Consider the following 20671-nt stretch of genomic DNA (forward strand, 5'->3'; position numbering starts at 1 on the left):
AGCAGTCTTGGCACAATGTGAGATTACCAAAAAACATCTTGGGAAAGTCCTGAGGTAGGAGAGGGATAAAGCTGGCTATCAATTCTCCAGACCAGCTCGTGCTCGGTCTATTACTGGACCAAGCACTGGTGGCTTCTGAACCCCGCACCAAAAAACCTTCCTGGGGTTGGGTTATGGTACAGCACTACTCCTCCCACTAAAGCAAGCAAAGAAATCGATCAAAATCTCGTGAGACTTGGATTCAGTAACCTCATCTTCCTTCTCTTCAAGGCAGCAGGACTGGGCTGGTAGCCTGTATAGGAAAAGGTAACAAGTGTACAAGTAACCTGGTGGCTTGAAAGTAACACTCAACCTAAGAATGAGAGCAATTTCCAAATATTTTAATTCCAGCTTGCTGTTACCGGTTACAAATTGTATGGTTTTAGATCGCAATGCACTGTGGTTAGCAAAGATCGTGGAGAACAAGTGCCAGGAGACCTATATTACGGGAATGCTCCTATTAAGCTGAAACCTGAAAGGAAAGAGTAAAAGGAAACCGTGGCGCTCATGAAGGGGAGATCTCGAGCCTGTACTATTATTATGATTTTAAAGCTACAACCCTAGTTGGAAAGCAGGATGTATAAGTGCAAGGACTTCAACAGGGAAAAATAGTCCAGTGAGGAAAGGAAATAAATAAACTAAGAGAAGTAATGAACAATTGAATAAAATATTTCAAGAACAGTAACAGCAGTAAAGTAGACATTTCATATATGAAAAAGCAAGATAAAATAGTATGCCAGAGTGTACCCTCAAGCAAGAGAACTCTACGCCAAGACAGTGGAAGACCATGGTACAGAGGTTATGGCACTATCCAAGATAAAAGAACAATGGTTTGATTTTGGGTGTAGTGCTTACCTTAGCTAGAGTCTCGTCTACCCTTACCAAGAGAAAAGTAGACCCTGAACAATTACAGTGAAGTAGTTAACCCCTTGAGCAAAGACTTGTTTGGTAACCGCAGTGCTGTCAGGTGTATGAGGACAGAGGAGAATGTGGAAAGAATAGGCCAGGCTATTCAGTGTATGTGTAGGGAAAGGAAAAATGAGCCGTAAACAGAGAGAAGGATCCAATGTCAAAGGACTAGTCAACTAACACTAGCGGTAGTATCTCTACAAGTGGCTAGTACCTTAGCCAATTACTACCTATACATAAGCTACTGTACCTCATAAACCATGCATAGGAATCTTTGAGTCTTGTGATACTTTTCTCGATCGGTCGTCATGTGCTTCTGTGATTTTTTTCATTGGCTACAGGCGAAGGAGATACAAGTCATCGCAATGCATACGATATCTCTTCAGCACACATTGTCTCTTTCTCTCTCTCTCCTGAATGAGAGAGAACATCAAAGAAATGGGAAAAGAAAGGTGGCACCCTACCATCCAAACCAGCATTGCATATGCTCACCTCATATGAGAATTACGATTACAGTACTGGTGTTTCTTCTAGCTATGGGACAACTCTCGAGCCTTACTCCTCCCAGCACAAGACTTACCACTGGTGAAAGATGTATGAACTCCCATACCGAGTACCCAGAAACCTCCCTAGTGTTGTTTGCGTCAATAATTCTTCCAGCCCTGGGGCAACTCTTTGCCCTCAATCACAAGGGGACGTTCTTGGTACCCCATTGTATCTCCTACGTGAAGACACACACGCGACTCTTATAAATTGATTTTCTTGGAGTTCTTCAATACGGTCTTCTACTTGTTCTTCTCCTCAAAGTTGCAGCTAAAATTCTAACAAAGATGAGGCATACAAGGAAAACCTTTATGTTCACCCCTAGAGTCATGCTGGCTGATGATGACACTTTCAAGGGGAAAGAGACCACAATAGTGCAACCTAGCAAAACGTCCTTACCGCATCTTCCAGGATTGGCATACACCGATGGAAAGAAGAAAGGCGGCTTCCTTCCCCTTCACACTGTGAAGAAAGAACTCTTCTCCCAACATAGCACCAGCGATATCTAAGGAGATCTAACTTCCTTAGTTTTACGTTGCACTGTAAGGCTACACACAAGAGGGATAGACCAACAACAGACATGCTGTTCAACATGAAAAGTATGTTGGATAATGGCAGGTAGCACAGAAAACTGTTACATTTATCAAGAACAATTGCATATCCTTGGATTCTTCCAATAATATCCCTCAAACTTAAATGTCTGCAAGAGGATTTATTCAATCTGAAAGGAAAGGCAAAAGATTAAAACAGCCAGATGAGAATACTGAAAAGTAAATACAGTATGTACTGTTCAGCGGCCGAGGTCAAAGTGAGGTTTGCTCTACCTGTTGGGTGGGTGGGTCCTACCTCCCACCCAACAAGCAAACATTGGTTTACTTTGTTAAAAACTTAACGAACGTTTCAGCTTTGCTAAAGTCATACTCCTATTAAAGACTGATATTTTGTAATATGTGTAAGAACAAACACAATTCTACTTGTTTCTTAGCAAAGGAGTTTCCATGGAAAGATGAAAAATCATTATTAATGGTTATTTTCAAGTTTATCCTAATGGGATTAAAATGAATTTTCTATCTTCTCCTGTCTTGCACTTTCTACCAAAATTTCCCATCTAATCAAGTTTACTCCTAATGTTTTTAACATATTACTCTTCTGAATATTCTTGTCTTATCTCATTATAAGTCCAAAACATCTCGATCTACAGAATATCAGTTAATTGTTCATGGTGTTGCACACCACAATTAGGAATAAATACTATTATAACCTTACTCTAAGTTTCACCACTTGCCAAAGAAAAATAGTTCAAGCAAGCCTTATAAGAATAGGAATGTGACTGTAAGGTATCAATATGTAATTTATAATATTAGGTAGAGAAGTGACTCAGTTGAATAAATAAGGAATGAAACTAACAGGAATGCAGCTGGTCATACCATTAGATTCGATCCCCTTTGTGAGGATGTTATATGCAATAGCCCCATTTTACCACTATGACAATTTTCATTAAAATATACAGCATAGAGGTAGAGTTTCTTTGAGATTTTTTGTTTTTAACAGGATTTCTAAGCACTATGTCTGATATTAGTATTATGTCTTAAGAATCTCTAGCTTATATGAAATTTATGGAATCTTAATTTATCAATGATACCTTGATAATATAATTAAGTAGCATATCATTACTGCTATGAATTTAAAAATATTTATCATTGGAATTGTATACAGTATTATGCATATTAGGGGTGAAAAGCCTCTTATTAGCAAAAGCATATGAAACTGTACATACACTTGCAAATAAGCAGATAATATATGAAGCTCAAAATTAACAATATTGCTGCATTCCAGCTTATAATTATAGTACTGTACTGTCAGATTGAACTGAAATATTTACCAAATTACAAAAAGAAATAAACTAAAAATTACTCCAATACTATACCATACTATATCTGTATGGTAAGCTGACCCAAGTAAAATTGCAATGACAGTTCAAACATTACAGAACATGTTCTTAAAAATCAGGGATTCAAGATAAATTGTTATGAAATAAATATATAAAAGACGGTTATTTATATAAAAGACAGAGATATATATGTTCACTGCCTTTCATGCTCTAATTTGTTACAAGCTCTAATTTAGATAAAAGAGTATTTACTGAAGACAATCACCTGCTGCTTTAAGTTGAAAAGCTTGCTTAAATACAAAGAATACTTGGAAAATATTTAATCATTAGTTTTAACTCAAAATGATGAACTTAAAACACACACAAATCTAAATCAACCTGTCTTGCACCCCTTAAAAAGTGATAATTATATCTCATATAATTGTTACATCACAAACTATAGCCACTTGAGATATTTATACAGGTATTCCACATTTAAATAATTGAAACTTGATATACTACAGTGCAGATTCAGTCATTCATCTGAATGGATTTGCACTTTTTAATACTGTATCGCATGCAAGTTGTATACTACTTTCATGTTCTATGATACACAGAACAATTGCTTCATATAGTCATATCTATTTTCATATCTCATCTCCTCATGTTGTATAGTATATGATAGGTATTTTACCAGATTTAATGCATATAGGTTTTGCTTATATGTACGCAATGCTTTCTTTCCAGTTTTAATGTCAGAAATGGAGTGATTAAATAGCTACTAACTTTTAGTTCTAATAAAATCATGGGTTTTTCTCCCCCTAATATCTTGAGAAAATATGACTTCTTTTGTCTTTTTCTTACATTAGAAATAAAGCTGATTGGATCTTACCCATTAAGGAAAAACATCCCTCTGAATATAAAATAACTTCTTTAGTAAAAGTGAAGGATATCAAAAATTTTAAACTTTTAAGACTCAAATTCATTTCAACTGAAATCAGGTAAGATAAATAAAATCCTCTTATGACTGCCAAGAGAAAGTGCAGTGAGTTCCCCAATTTGTTTTCTGATGCCAAGTCCAACAAATAAATTACTGAGAGACCTTAACCTTATAGTTTTTCAAAGGTTTAAAACATGGTCATTAAATACTGTAAAATTGTCTAAAATCAAAAAAGGAAAAAATGTATATCACCAAAGGAATTCTTTTTCATATTAAAAGATCTAAAAACATCCACTAAAATGCCTGCTATGGACAAATCTAATCTTATTAAAAAGGTCAATTAACAGATTAATAATTATTTACAGGCAAAACTTAAAATTTAATCATATGCATATATCTTTTAATACACGTGTCAAAAGAATTCATTAAAGTACTTGTAAAGTACTGTAAATTCCTTGCTCGATGGATACAAGGGTATTTCTTACCAACAAATTATGTACAAGTAATGTCATAACCCTTTTTAATATAAAAAAAAAATATATAGCAATAGTTATTTGTTACCTCTCGAATTTCATTCAACATTATCTTCCATGTGACAACATAAGATCATGTGTATGTCAATTTTTTGGTGATTCCTATCATGTAGAGGGTAGTTACACAATTTGTTATACATAAATTATTCCATCATTTAAATAGATTGTTAAACTTATTTGTCTCTAATTTGATGAGACAGTCTTTTCCTGGTTTTACTAATGCTACGAACAGGGAATCTTGCCATTAATTTGGAAAGTGTTTTTGTTCTAAGTTTGATAATATACAGAGTAAGTACCTCTTAGTTAAATACTGTACGTTAGAAGCAGATTTAATCTTAAGACGGATGTTATTTTGACCTCGGGCTGAGCTATTCCAAGAAGAAAGGGAAAATTCTAATTTTTATAAAGTAAAAGAGTTATTGAAATAAACATCACATGATGCTACACCTCTGACTTGGCTTAGCTTAAGCAAAATGTTTCATTTCAAGAGCTATGTATACAATACTAATCAACTTGTGATCATCGTATGTTGTAATGCCAGACCTGAATGTTGTTTATTTTTATATGCTTCTTAAGAGCTATTTTCTTTAAAGCAGCAGGTAATCAATTAATATTTGAGAAAAGCAATACAGTAGTTTGTAAATTGGCACCATTTAGAATTCATTTGCACTTCCATGGGATGATTAAATCTATACTGTATTTTTTATGAGGTTGCAATTAAACAACTACTACAGCTACAAATCAAAACAAAGCACAGTACTTACCTTGGATATACAAGCACACTGAAGGTTTTACAATCACTGCAAAATATTTTTTTTCCTAATTACAGCCGAACATAAAAGAAACTGGTAAAAAAAATTTTACTATCTTTTTTTAACCCTCCTTTCAGTACAGAATTTATGCAATTTCAGTATACAGTACTGTACAGTATTTTAAGGAGTTTTCCAATACTTGATGAAAGCTCATACCATACTGTGGAAATATACTTTGTTACTCAACAATAATTCTCATTGAAGATTAAAAGGAATTTATTCCCAAGAATACATAAAAAAATTTACCTTCCCTTGTTACCAAGAATTGCAGTTTACTGTTATTGTCCTTAATTTGTTCAAATCTAAAATAAATCCCTTCCAGTTTTACCTGTTTTCACTATATTTTCTGTACCGACACAATAAATAAAATCTTAGGTAAGATAATTGACAAATATATGAAATTTTTAGTTGACAACATCCCAAATACCGAGTTTACCCATTTATTAAATTACCTATTTTCATATACTATAGTGATAAATACCTAACTATCCACATGCTACCACAAAACCTACTTTTTACCTATATAAAATATCAACAAATGACTTGACCAGTTCTGTATCTGAAAATATTTTGCAAAGGAGTAAAAAAATAAAAAGACAATAATGAAAATACGTAATTGAAAAAATATTATTGCCTTGAGCTTTCCAAGTACAAGTGATATAAAAAATCTTTTACCAGTTTCTTGAAGAACATAAGGTAAAGCAAGACATAAGAATCATGACGATGCTTGGTCAGTACTACACCATGGACAATAAAGGCGTGCAGTGCAGGGCGCAGAGTGGAGGAGGAGAGATGTGAGCTGCCGATACCACCACCACCACCACAACCCATACCTGTCCAAGTAGAACTCATACGAACCAGGCGCCGAGTGAGACCGTCCGGCTCGTGCAAACTGCTCCTTGACGAATACGTTCATTTTGAATGGATTCTGGAAGCTGTGTTTCTTGAGCATACATTTAATAAGAATAAGCGTCTCCAACTTTGGAATGGAACGGACACAACTCTGCACTTCTTCTTCTGTAACTTCAATCAAAATACAATTCTCTTCTTCTGTTGGTAGGGGATACTGAGTGCCAGCAGTAACCCATGGATGTTCCTAAAGTAAAAATATAATACAGTATATGAATTTTAGAGGAATGAAGGCCACCACTGAGATCGTGATAATTAAAAGGATGACTATTATAAAAAATAAACGTTGCACTGAAATGTAAACGTCAAAGACAATATGTTAAGCGTAGAAATTAATATAGAAACTTTCATAGCATAATATGAATAGTTATACTGTACTTTTTTACCATTACCTTAAATGAAGCTTCTGCAGCATATTATTTATAATTTCAATTAAATTAAAAACCTTAATATATCTGTAATTCTGGAATGTACAGCAGATTACAATATACAGTATAAAGCTGTACTGTGTTCATAATGTACCATCACTCACAAAACAATAGGGGTCCTTTATTAAGTAGCTCTCCTAATGTGAAAATAGTTTTCATAAGTTACTGCATGGATGTAAGAACAGTGTACTTAAACTGTAAAAACATGATAAATTTTAAAGATTCATATTTTTCCTAATAATATAAACCTTGCGCTCTTCATAAGGGAATATACTTTTGGCAAAGCTGGAAGACTTGCCATAAGACTTTTAACGAGGAATAACTACCCCACCGTTAGATAACAAGATAGCGGGGGGGGGGAGGGTTAGTATCAGCTAACCCCCCACCCTCACACCTGTGTTCTATCGTCACTTTTGATTGCAGGCAGGACTTGCAGGGGGATACGTGATGGCAAGACAAATTTGTATAGAGAGCTCAAGGTTTGTATCACTAGGAAAAAAAACAAATTATTTTCAAATTTATCATTTATTCTATCACTAATACAAACCCTTTCGCTCTTTTTGGGGAAGACTCACCCTAAGGTGGGTGGAAGTCCTAAACATCTGGCTGGCTTTTGACCTAAAGAATCACCGACATCTCGCTAAACTTACATGCTTGTGCACGCATTCGTAGTCTGAGCAACCAGTGTGATTAGGATACTAGCAATGTGACTTGTCCGAGTAAGAAATCTCAAGGTCCTACGACTTCCTTGTACAAACCATGGACATTACCCAATTCCCACATCTCTAAGGGAAATGGGAACATAACAAATATAAGTGTATATATTAGGTTACACAAGGGAAATGGCTATTACCTGCAGACAGAGGAGGCCAGCTTGCATAGTACCGTAGGTGGTGTGCCCAAAGATAGGGGAAGATGAAAGAAAGAAAGAGCCACTCACTCTTAGCATTCATCCCAGAGTTAATCCCGCATAACGTCTGCCTCCCACCATCTGCTATTTGTCCAAGGAGCTCAGGGTGTTTAAATCACTTGTGCAGCACCATAGGTCCGATGGAGAACAACTCCATGTTCCTGTGGGTTACGTCTTGCAGGTAATGGGCGGTGAAGGTAACTGATACTTCCACACGCCCGCTTGAAGAACCTGCGCCACAGAGTAGTTTTCTTGAATGCTAGGGACGTACTAATGCTCCTAACGATGTGAGCTCTAAGTTTCCATGCCCATGTTGAGATCGTATTCTTTTTGACTCCTTTTAACCTTCCCCGTGCTGACAAACAATTTGCTCACTCGGAGACAAGCTCTTAAAGTTAGTTTGAGGTAACATCTCAGAGCCCTCACTGGGGATAGCAGCAGTTGATCTAGCTCATTGGTTACATTACAGAGAGACTCAATCCACAGGAGCCGGCTTTTGAGTCTTGGCGACAAACTCAGGGACAAAGCCGAGCCTTGCCTGTCATCATCCCCTTGAATGGGAGACGTCGCAGGAACGACCATGCAGTTCACCTACTCTCTTGGCCAAGGCCAGAACTATCAGAAAGACCATTTTAAGTCAGGGGAAGATCTGATGCTTGATGTAACGGTTCGTAGGGAGCTCCTTTCAACAAACTACATTTCACAGAGGTGGTCTAACTTCTAGCTGAGGACAGAAAAGCTAGAAACTCCGTATGAGGAGGGACAATTACAACAATGAGGAAAATATTAACTCCTTCAGTCTAAAGGAAAGGCTCAAGACTGAGCGCTAGCCTCTCATTGCCGAGACTGAGAGGAGTTTTTCCTCCCAAAGGTACAGGAGGAATTCCACTATCACTGGGAAAGTAGCGTAGAGAGGAGAGATGCCCTTTCCACGACACCAACCACAGAAGGATGCTTACTTCCCGGAGGTACCCAGACATCCTTTTCCCAACCCAAAGCCTCTCTCTGCAAGGAGATGCTGTATAACCTCCAAGCGTGGTGATGTAGGGACTCTACGGCTTTATGGTAAATCTTTACGTGTGGCTGTCTGAGTAGATCATGGCGTGGAGGGAATTCTCTTAGGACCTCTGCGAGTAGCTGTAGAAGGTTTGAGAACCATTCTGTGTGGTGCCAGAGCAGACCTATGAGAATTAACTTGCTGAGTAATCTTCCCACTAGGTAAATCTGAGGAAACACAAAGACTTCTACGTTGTCCCATAGTTATTGAAAAGCATCTTGCCAAAGTGCTTGGGGATCCAGTACCAGAAAGTAGTACAGTGAGAGCTTGTTGTTCAATGATGTTGTGAACAGATCCACAGCCAGGAACCGCACAAAATCTGGACTGTTGGCTAATTGATAATTCAAAGACCACTCGCAGTCCACTATCTGAGTCGCCCTGCTCAGATTGTCTAAGAGCACATTCCTCTTATCTAGAATGAAGCAAGCTGACACCAAGTTGTCTTCTGACCATCATAGCATCTCCATAGATAATGGCATAGGTGCTGTGAAAAGGTAGCTTTTTGCTTGTTTATTTATGCCATTACTGTGGTGGTGTTGCTAATCAACATAACGGAGTGACCTGACAGCAGCTGTTGAAGGGTCAAGAAAGGCTGCCCTCATTTCCAGGAGGTTTATTTGGAAGTTTTGCTCAACTCTGACCAGAGCCCAGAGGCGGTGTGATGCTGCAAGTGAGGCCCCTTACCTTTCTTTTGATGCATCTGTGAAGAGCATCAATTCCAGGGGGGGATGGGGGGGGAGTGAGATAAGATCTACCTCTCTGCGGAGGCTGGCATCTGACACCCACCACCTCAGATTCATCCTTTGCTCAGGTCCCATATGGATCAACAGGTCCGATGGGTCCTGTCCTTGTGCTGAGCTTAGCTGAGCTTCATCTGTCACTGGAGCAATCGTAGGTGTAGTTGGCCATTGGTACCCAGATGTTCTAGAGAGGACAGGTGTCCTATTAGACATAGCCACTGCTGAGCTGGAAGCAAGTTTAGAAGAAAGAAGGGTCTTGATATCTACTTCAGTCTCTGAATTCTGTTATCGGACGGGAATACTTTGCCTAGCCTGGTGTCTAGAAGCATCCCTAATTATACCAGTCTCTGCACCTGTCTGTGTCGAAGAAGGGTTGTCACCGAGCTTGCTAGGATCAGCCAGTCATCCAGGTATCTTAACAGCCGAATGCCAATCCTGTGGGCCCAGATTGACACCAGGGAGAAAACCCTTGTGAAAACCTGTGGTGCTGTGGACAGGCCAAAACAGCACCTTGAACTGGTATTGTCAACAGTCTACAATGATCCTTAAATACTTCCTTGATGACAGATGAACTGGGATCTGGAAGTATGCATCCTTCAAATCCAGTGTAATCATGAAGTCCTTGAGTCTGACAACCTGTATGACCATTTCTGGCGTGTCCATCATGAACGGAGTTTGTTGCACTAACTTGTTCAGGGAGGAGAGGTTAATGACGGGTCTCCAGCCTTCAGACGTCTTCACTACAAGAAAGAGTCAACTGTAGAAGCCCGGGAACTCATCTAGGACCTCTTGGAAAGCATCTTTCTCCAACATGGTTTGGACTTTGGCCCTGAGGGCCTGTTCCTTTATGGACCCCTTATATAGGAACTCGATGGAATTGGGTGTTGAGCCAATTGAGGGAGAGATAGCGTGAACGGGACATGATGGCCCGATCGTATCACAGAGACTGTCCAAGCTTCGGTCCGGTGTGCCAACCATCTCTGCCCTCCCTAGCAGCATCGACCACGTCCACTGCCTCTTCCTCCTTTACTTCTCTTGCTCTGTTCTTTAGCAGGAGAGGGCTTCTTTGTGGACGTATTAATAATAATAATAATAATAATAATTGTCGATAATAAATGTTAATAATAATCGTTAAACACTATTCTAGAAGACTAAAATTTCTGCCAGATCTTTGCTCAGACAGCATCCATAACATTTAAAATTATTCCAGAAGACTAAAATTACTGCCATCCTTTTAACCCCAAAGTTCTGCTGCTCCCTTGAGATCTAGGAGCGGAAGTTTCTGAGCTGAAGGTGCTACTCCATAGGGTCTCGTCGTCATAGCCCTTTGGAGAAGGGAATTCTGGCTGGCCTTACTCTAAAGCTCTGCTGCCTTTTCGATGTCCTCGACATTAAACAGTGAGGAGCCTTCCATTGATGACATTCGTAGTTTCGTCCCTTCCATTCTGGGCACCTGCTCATGGAACTTTTCAATTACTGCATTCCGACATTTGAGCACCCGGTTAGCCCACAGGTTTACTACTTAGTGGGCCAGCTAGTCGATGGTCCTGGTACTTGAGAGTAGGAAGGTCGACATTGATTCTCTCGTATGTTCTTGAAACCAGTCCTCTGTCATGAACCCGTGTCTTACTGATCCTAAAAACAAATCGAGCCAACCTTTCCATGTTTAGGGCGTTGCTCGCCGAGGTCTCCTGTAGAGCAGCCAGCTTCTGATACATCTGCCCTTGGTTAAAGACACTATTGATGGGTTAAGAGGTAATGTCGCTAGGTTTTCCTCCACACCCTCATAGTGTCTTCTCTGTTGGACGAACAGAGGAGGAAAGTGTTTTGTCAAATAGCTGGCGTGCAAAGACTCAAGAACCTCCAGCAATCTGAGAGAAAGCCTTTTTCTTGGTCCCCTTTAACCCCCTCGACCAGGGGGTGGTGCGCTGGTTTTGGCGGGTTTCTGTGTGCTATACAGAAGGTCTTAAGACTGTCTTTACCTTCAGGCGAGGAAGTGGAAGGATCATCTAGACCGTTGATAGCACTGATACAAGCCAGGACTTGCGGGAATGCATGATCCACCTCATTCTGCTCCGCAACCAAAATCTTAGTGTTTGCTGTTCAAGGAAGTGACTCTTCATGCCCATAGTCTGGATCAAGGACTTCAGCCCATCAGGGCTTGGTGTGGGTCATCGTCATCATCATGTCATCTTGCAGAGCCTCTCAAAGTCGAGGGAACATCCCTATCTGCCGTTGTCCCCGTGGTTCCTACAGAACTTGACACACACACTGCTCCTGAATCGGTGGCATTGCCTTCGATGTCCTGTTCTTGGGGACTGTCTTCGTGCACTTCTCCCTCGGCCAAGGAAAGAATTTTGAGAGCAAGAAGTTCTCTTTGTGTCTTCCTTCATTCGGTAAGGGCTTGAATTGCATGTAGGAGGAGACACCTGAGAGGGCTGGCCCGTTTCCATGGGGGGAGGGGGTCTGGACAGGTTGAACAATCTCTATCGGGTTCTTCGTCATGGAGATTTCTCTTGGTGATCTCGATCTCTTGCTGATCCTGGGGTGAAACGTGTCGCCCGGGGAAGGAGTTACTTGCACCTGCCAACGCCTCTTCGAAGGAACTATCGGCGTCAGTTCTAACTTTGAGTAATCTTGCTGTAGCTTGCTAGGTTCCACTCGTAGCTTGTGAACCTTCGATGATAGTATGGGAGACAGGCCTGTAGGAGCTCGAGGTTGTGCTAGAACAGAACTCTTCTGTCTCGGTTCGGATATGATGGGGGAGAGGCAAACTTCGAGGAGCTTGAAGCCTACAGCGGGATCTGTCGAGCACTCGTTGTTGCTGTGACTGCCGGATCCTTCTCCGTAGGAACGTGAGTGTACTGGATACCACTTGTTAGACTGCCCTAATCAACTTGTGAAATCAGGGCATGTCCTTGCTGAAAGAGGAACGAGCGTAAGGGCCCCCTGAGGGAACTCGCATTCCAGTGTTCGTCTGCTAGGAGCTTGCTGAGAAAGGTCTCATGCTGTGTCGTCTTCATTTTTTAGGAGGAGCATGGTTGCGTTTTGTCGAATGTATGCGCACAGGTAAGCTGTCGCGTTTTGTCTAGGAAGCGCGAACTTAATTCGTTGATGAGCAATTGCTGTAGAGATCTCTCTTGATGAACACACATTTCTTTCCTATTGAACAGGTGGTCGCGAGCTGAAGTTCTGCGCTGTCATATCGATTAAGTATGCACTTTATGAAGGTGTTCATGAGATTGCGTAGATTGCCAGGTGAATGGGTATGCGACTGTGCGTAAAGCTCCCTTGCCGGACTGCAGTCTACTCTACTGCAAAGATCACGAGCTGGTGTTGGTGAACACGCTGATTCGCGAGGATCGTTATTAGCGGGTGCTAACTGGATGACTTGTTCACGCATTACCTGTTAAAGCTCCTTACGGGTCACTCGTCCTTACTCCCTCAGGAGTATGGCGAGCGGTCCTCTGCAATTCAACAATAAGATTCACAACAGGGATTGGATGATTGCTGGTTGGACGTGTCATGTTGGCTGGGTAAGTCATGCTGGTTGGACGAGTCGTATTGGATGCACAAGTCATGGTTGAAAAGAGAGTACGCCAAACTCGCCGGCGAGGCATCGCAGCTGCACCCAGTCTACTTGCTACTTCGTCGTCTCGATCCAAAGAACCGCACTCCAAGGGACTAGAGAAAGGCATGGCGAATCCAATACCATTCTCATCCCCCAGTGCAGAGGAGACCACTCAGAAGACCTAACTCACAGGCAAGAAAGGTGCTCCCCCTGAGTAGAGCAGGAAGATGCTTCAGACTTTGCACTCCTTCCGCCAGCTGAGCTAACTCAGGTTGAGGGAGAGTGTCGTTGTCAGCACGCTGAGGAGCAAGACCAAAGTCAAGCTCTGTGTCGGCCGCATTTGGACTTCACAATGGACGTGCAGAAGAGACTAACTCAGGTCGAGACACTAGAGATTCCACCAGTGTGTTATCTTTGGAATTTTTAAGAGGAAGAGCAAGGTCAAACTCTAAGGAAGCTGGTGTAGGCTTCCTTTGAGCCCTTAAGGAATGCCGCAGCTGAAGAACGTCAACGGAGAAAGACTCCCCTTCAGCGGAGGGTGGCGCCGCTTTGCTACGGGAAGTAGCAGTCCTCTAGACCTAAGGGTTGTCCAAGGGTCAAACAGCCACCACTTCTACTTAATCGTTATCCAGGGCAGACAGATCGAGGAGAAGTTGCGTGAGGAGATCGAGAAGACAAAAACGGAATTCGGGGTTTCTTTGTCTTCAGGGATGACCCCAAAGGAGACGAATCCCACTTAAGACTTCTTATGTCGTTTGCCAAATCTCTCCCACTGGGAGAATCCTGCCTACATGCGTGTCCTCTGTAGGCCGGGCACAGGGAGCGAGGTTTGTTCTCAACCAGGGACATGATAAGTCCACATGACGACCTCAATAGCAACACTTACATTTGAAATGAGAAAAACAGATTAATCAAAAGGCCAATTAAGTTAATTGGTTTTAGCGGTACAGAGAGACAACATCAGCTCTCAATCGAGCCAAAAGCAAAATGACGATAAAACACAGGTGTATGTGTGTGAGCGGGATAGCCAGCACTATACTCTACCCCTCTAACCAGCTGTGGGGTAGTTATACCTCGCTAAAAGTCTTATGGCTAGTCTTCCAGCTGCACCGAAAGTATACTCCCTAATAAAGAGGGAAAGGGTTTATATTAGTGATGGAACATCTTATGTGCTTTTCCAACAAGTGATTTAGCTTAACTTGTAATAATAATAATAACAAAGCAAAATTAAATTGTTTACTATTTAGTGCCTATTTACATCGCCTATCTTTATTACAGACTGATATTACTGAACTAACAGAGTTAAAAATAGGCACTGCTATTTCAAAAAGTTTCCCCTCAATGTACAGTACATCATATTTCAAAATCAACCAAACTCCCAGGGCTAGACATCAATATAAGGTCTTTTAAATATCAAACATCATACCCAAATGAGATACATCATACCCAAATGAGATAAAGTATGAAATCATTATTAAAAAGAAATTTACACTCAATCTCAACCAATGGAGGCATTAAATGCTAAATATCTAAGAACAAAATACTGTAAATACATAATTGAAGATTGAATACAAACCTTAATTTCTGGCAGTGTTATCCTTTGGTTTGGGTTCTTCTCAAGCATTAACGATATAAGATCCTTTAAATCATCGGAGACAAATGGTGCTGGTGGGAAGCTGAGAAGGCTGCTTCTAATTTTATCATAGAGTACAACAATATTTTCGTCACGAAATGGAAGTTTACCATAAACAAATGCATACAGGGTTACTCCCAAAGCCCATATGTCGGCTGCCTGTTGAACAAAAACGAAAGTAGTTTTACATAAACTATTATTACAAAACAGCAATACTGAATCGTAGGCAGAATCTAAAAATTAATTCAAAATAATCCTTGAAAAAGGGACATACGAATACAGTATATATGTTCAAAGTGAATTTTACAAAAAAAAAAAAAAAAAAAAACTTTTAATGGGCTTTCTGTTATCTAACCAGTCGTCTAGATAACACGACACGAGGTATATTGAATGCTTATAATACTTGAACGCACTACTGTATACAAGTTCTTTTTTACTCTTATAAGTTCTCTTTATAATTTACTACAGCATGAATAATTACCATATTTGAAAACCTGAAGATTTGTAATAATGAAACATGGTTGTTTCAATAACAATCTTGGCAATACCACTGCAATAAATCTCAAGTTCTGTATACACCAAGGTACCAAATAAATAATGCTCGTCTACATATTGTCTGAATATGGAATAAAAATCACAGTGACAATTAGCAACCATTTGGTAATTCAAAATTTTCTGCAGCATCATGGTTGGGCAAGAATTTTACTAAAAGTACGAGGAAATGAAACACAAATCCATTTATTTAGCTTTATCTCTAAATTAAATTAAAACATTCAGTAGTAGGAACAGAATGCCTAATGACATAATGCCTAAGGACAGAATGCCTAGGGACATAATGCCTAAGGACAGAATGCCTAGGGACAAAATACCTAATTCCTCAACACGGACAAAATGCCTAACAGACATAATGCCTAATGGACAAAATGCATAATATACACAATGCCTAATGGACAAAACACCTTCCAGGCAAAATGATCTTATTTAGCATTTTTAAATAAATTATTCCAGATTAGTAAAGATCTTATGGTTAAAACCCATATACTGTAACTACCCAACAAGCTGTTTTTCATTTTATTTAGCATAGAATAGAATCAAACTACGAACTCTAGGAGGATGACACCATGCTTTTAACAATAGAGCTTCAATTACTCACCGAACTCTCTCTAAGCTTGTAAAAAAATCAAAACTGAACAAACGAGTTCTGAGTGCAAATGTTGATAAAGTTAATAAGAAATATATTCAAGTAAATGAATGGATAAAAAAAAATCAAGCAACTTGCAAAAAGGATGAAGGTTTATCCTATCTAAGGGCTATGGCACATAATTTTTTAATTTTCTTCAATTCTGGTAAATAACATATTCATGATTAGATAAATTTATATTCATTCTGTTTTATGTTTATAAAGAAAACTAAGATTATTTAGTCTGTATTATGTTTGTAAAGAGTAATTATTTAATAAAAACACTTTTTTGTTACAAGTTTTTTTTCTCTATCCTTGAGTCCTTTGGATATTTCCTATCTTATAAACATGTTATCTATGAGTCCTGCTTAATGCCAAATATATGCTAGATAAACTTCAACAAAGAGTCATTGAATTTCATAGCAGTATGAAATAAACTGAGCCGCCTTGGCCGAGATCAATACTCTACAGAGTGCTAAGCTATCTAGTTCACTTTTTTTATCCATTTTTAGATATTTTGTCAATTAGGCATTATGTCTGTTAGGCAATTTGTCCGCAATGAGGAATTAGGCATTTTGTCCTTAGGCATTCTGTCTGCTCACGAAACATTCACCATTTTCTGTGAGGGAAGATTACAGACAGACATTTAAGTGCTTTTTAAAATGTAGCACACACCTCTCAAAAGAAAGAAACAAAGAAAAGTGTGGTCTAACTTCAAAGGAAGCATTAAATCAGTCTTTTCAATGGAGAATGCTCATAAAGTCCAGAGAGAATGAATCCAAAAGAAAATTATACAGCATTGAGGTGGAATGAACAGTTAATAACAAAGGAACCATTAAAAATCAATCCCATTTCAGAGAAGAATATCTTAAAATAAATTTTGTCTCATAAATCCAAACCACTACCTTACACAGCCTGAAACTTCAGTTTAAAATACCCAACCATATCTGTTTAACACAAAATATTTTGTACTACCCTACAAGCCGAGAGATTTACCTATCCTACCTTATTCAGTATATGTCTCACTCTTAAAGTGAGGCTTTAGCTCAACTGGAAGGAAGGAAGTGGGGGAAACTAAGTAGTGGAGTTTTGTTTTTGAGAAATCTTAGGATTTTGGCATTTTTAACTTTGTATAATGAAAATATTGCTTTATATAAAACGATCTCTACTTACCATTTGAAATAGAGTACAGAATAATTTTCTGACTGGGTGAGGTCATTAAGTAAGACCTTATGTACTGTACTTAAATCTGTGAAAGAGCTTTGTTGTATGTTAGATCCAACTAGCTTAACAGGTCTCGGTCAACTTAGGGGATAAAAAACTAACAAGTTAAATGAAGAACTCTTGGAATGGAGAAGAAGCCTTGTTGTTGGCTGCTCTCAATCAGAAGTCTGATGTATGTTTAAAAGCAGAAAAATTCTGAGATGAAATATTAAAAATATACATTGGCAATGACCATTACAAAATTAGAAACAAGGATGTGCTATTTCACATCTTTTAGGAACTTGGAAGAACATGCGTCTCATGTCTAGGGAACCAAGCATGGAGACCACTGAATAGTCTCCAGTTCCCCACTGACTATTCCATTCGTAAGAGTAGGCTATAAGAGTCTATATATCTTCTAAGAAGCCCTCATGTCACCACCATTCCTGACAGTAGAGGGCAAATTCTGCAAGATCATGGGTGATATCAGCAGGCAGGTCTGGAATGTTGTCAGTCACTCAACATTCTACCCAGCACATCCCCACAAGTATGAGCTGCAGGAAGAACTGAATTCCATGATCCTTTCTGCCTTCCTTCTCCCTCTACCTGGAGGGCCAAGTTGAGATTGAAAGGATGGAGCACTGTCAGAGCCTTTACAGGGAGAGCAGACTGGGCCTGAAGGTTGCAAGAGTCTTCCCCAGCACATGTTAAAAGGTGGTATGGGAATCTCAGAATAGTTATCCTTCAAGGGTCTGGACCCTTCGCAGTAACCGATTGATAAAAGAGGAACCTGTCTACTCCCTCCGTGGGAACCAGGCAGCAGCCCTCATGCTAATGCGTTCTGACTCCTGACTCCCCTGTCTAGCAAAGCAGGAGGCAACTGTAATATCTCTCCTCTGGGTTTCGAATGGCCTATGGGGCAACTGAATGGTCCATAAAGAAGAATTTGTCCTTGCCATTTAACTGGATCAGTCCATGTACTGTACTTCCTCCTTATTGGGTTTGTCAAGCCTTTGGTTGTAGCAGCATGTGACTGCAAGCACCCAGCAATGGAATCTCAATGTAACTTGGAGGCTGGCCATGGAACAGCAGTCTAAAGCGGGAGTCTCTGGGGCGGGCACCGGAAAGCTTCCTGGAGGTGGCCCTGCGCAACTTCTGGAGGGTGTTGGCAACTAGGTCCTCCTGGGGAAATGCCTCTCCCAAAACTGGAGAGATCCTGAGTAGGTGAGCCTCCCTGTCAGAAATATTCTTCGGCAGACGAGCCAGGAAGGTGTCCCTTTGACAAAGGACCCAGTTCGCTTACTGGGTGAGGGCCTGGGTCCAAAGAAAGCAGACTACCTTGCCCCTGATGGTAACAACTCCTGCAGCTGCTCCCTCTTGACGTACATCTTGATATAGGGCATGGTGAAGGAAGAGACGGGCCCCGTCTAGATGACCATTCAGGAGACTACATGCGAGGCCAACTGAGCCAAGGCCTCCATCGAGAGAGCCTCCTGGACAGAGAATGAGAGCTCTCTGCCAACAGCTTGTCCTCCGTAGACCAGGGGACAACTCCGCCAGGTTATCCTCAGCAGGCAGATGACCCTATTAGATGCCCCCAGGAGCATACAACCACCTGTGGCGGACCTTCATCAGTGGTAGGAGTTTGAGCAAGCTGTGTGCTCTGAGGGAGTTTTAAGGGCCAGCAACAACTTCATCCAGGCTTACAATGGCCCTGGAGACCAGCCACAACCATGGCAAAGTAAGGGGCAGCTTGCCTTCTTGAGGGGTTCCCAGAATCATCTCCACCTCCGAGGAACCTTGCACGACAGGCGGCGGAGTGGGGACGGGGAGCCCAACCTGACTCCTCATCAGGGCGATGACTCGTCTGAAGGTGGAGGGTTCGTCCAAGGAGCCTTGGTCTAGTGGCGGCCTCGAGGAATCCCTGTCCAAGGACTGGTCCACAGTCCAGCCAGAAGAGCACTGGGGGGGAAAGCTACAGAATTTGGGGAAGGAGAGGTGTGCCTGCTGTCCCTGTCCAAGCATGGTAAGGTAGAACGATGACGACAAACAATGCTCTCCACTGGAGCCCCTGGGCCAGGCGTCGCTCAACTGCAGGTCTAAATAGAGCAAAGGAAAACAGATGGAGCGGCCCTCTTCAAGTCGGGCTTGGTCCCAACTGTCCCGAATGGGATAGCTCCTGTGGGTTCCATGTGGACAGCCAGGGCCATACCGACTGCTATTGGTCCTGCTACGACAGCACTTGCTCCTGCAGGGATGTCTCAATGAGGATCAACGCCGATGACCCTTGGATGGTAAGACGACATCTATGGACAACGACCTGGACCCATGCCACTTCCTAACATGGTCCTCTGTCCTGTCCCGGCAAGGAGAAGCGAGGTCCTCCGACCTTCAGTCAAGATGCTTCAACGGAGGGCCTCCTGATCCTTAACGATGACACGGGCTGGTCAAACATGGACCAGAACGGGTGCGGGTCCCTGTGAGGAGACCTGAAGGGGCTAATGATGGTACCCGTTCGGGAGCCCGATAGCCAGTCTAGGGAGGCGCAGAAGTCCTCCTGGTGTGACAAAGAAGGTAGAGGAGAGGCTGGCCTACCAAAGCAGTACTCGAGACGGCTGGAGAACCCAAGTGGCCCAGCGAGGCAGACAATGAGGCAGATGGGAGGCCCACACGGTCCAGAAAGGCTGGTTGGGCACCCATGTGGTCCAGCGAGGGAGTGGGAGTGGCCACGTGGCCCGTTGCTGGCCCCAAGAGCAGCAAGGAGGGGGGGGGGGGGGAGCTCGGGCTAGGAAGCGACAAGGGAGAGGGAACACACAGCCAACACTTCGGGCGAGGGAGATCTACTAAGGCCCAAATGAGCCCATATAGCAGCGAGGCTCTACTCCACTGACAGCTCTTGGGAAGTCGACGGCTGTGAGGACAAAAAATTGGCTTATTGAGTGTCAAGATTTTTGGTGATCGACATATTCTGAAGAAGTGTTTTAATTCCTTCATTTTACCTTGTTTCGAGTATTGTTTTCCTGTCTGGTCTTCTGCTGCTGATTCTCATATTAATTTGTTGGACAGGAACTTATGGTCTATTAAATTTCTAATTTTTGATCGACAGGTAGATATTAATTTCTGGCACTGTTGTTCAATTAGTTCGTTATGCATGTTGCATAAAATTTTTCATAATTCTGACCATACTTTACATTCAGATCTTCCCAGATAGTACCACCCTGTTTGTAATACTAGGTATGCAGTTAATTCTAATAGTCAGGCCTTCTCCACCATAAGGCTTAATACTACACTGTATTCTAGAAGTTTTATTCCAGCTATGAGACCAAGTTGTGGAATGATCTTCCTAATCTGGTAGTTGAATCAGTAGAACTTCAAAAGTTTAAACTTGCAGCAA

The 20671-nt window shown here is 41.1% G+C and overlaps 1 protein-coding gene across 5 annotated transcripts in view; it reads right to left on the minus strand.

Annotated features, from left to right (window-relative positions):
* Positions 1 to 20671, minus strand: part of LOC137658530 (calcium/calmodulin-dependent protein kinase kinase 1-like) — a 476501-nt gene that overhangs the window by 17656 nt on the left and 438174 nt on the right. For 3 of the 5 annotated variants that reach the window (XM_068393330.1, XM_068393326.1, XM_068393327.1), the window contains 2 exons: positions 14838 to 15053; positions 6480 to 6742 (listed from right to left, as the gene is read on the minus strand). In XM_068393330.1, coding sequence (XP_068249431.1) covers positions 6480 to 6742; positions 14838 to 15053 — 479 coding nt within the window. Of the gene's footprint in view, positions 1 to 4638; positions 6743 to 14837; positions 15054 to 20671 lie in introns of those variants that run through there. The other 2 variants (XM_068393328.1, XM_068393325.1) reach the window with 2 other exon arrangements.

This window comes from Palaemon carinicauda, chromosome 19 (assembly GCF_036898095.1).
Source record: "Palaemon carinicauda isolate YSFRI2023 chromosome 19, ASM3689809v2, whole genome shotgun sequence".
NCBI classification, from domain to species: domain Eukaryota; kingdom Metazoa; phylum Arthropoda; class Malacostraca; order Decapoda; family Palaemonidae; genus Palaemon; species Palaemon carinicauda.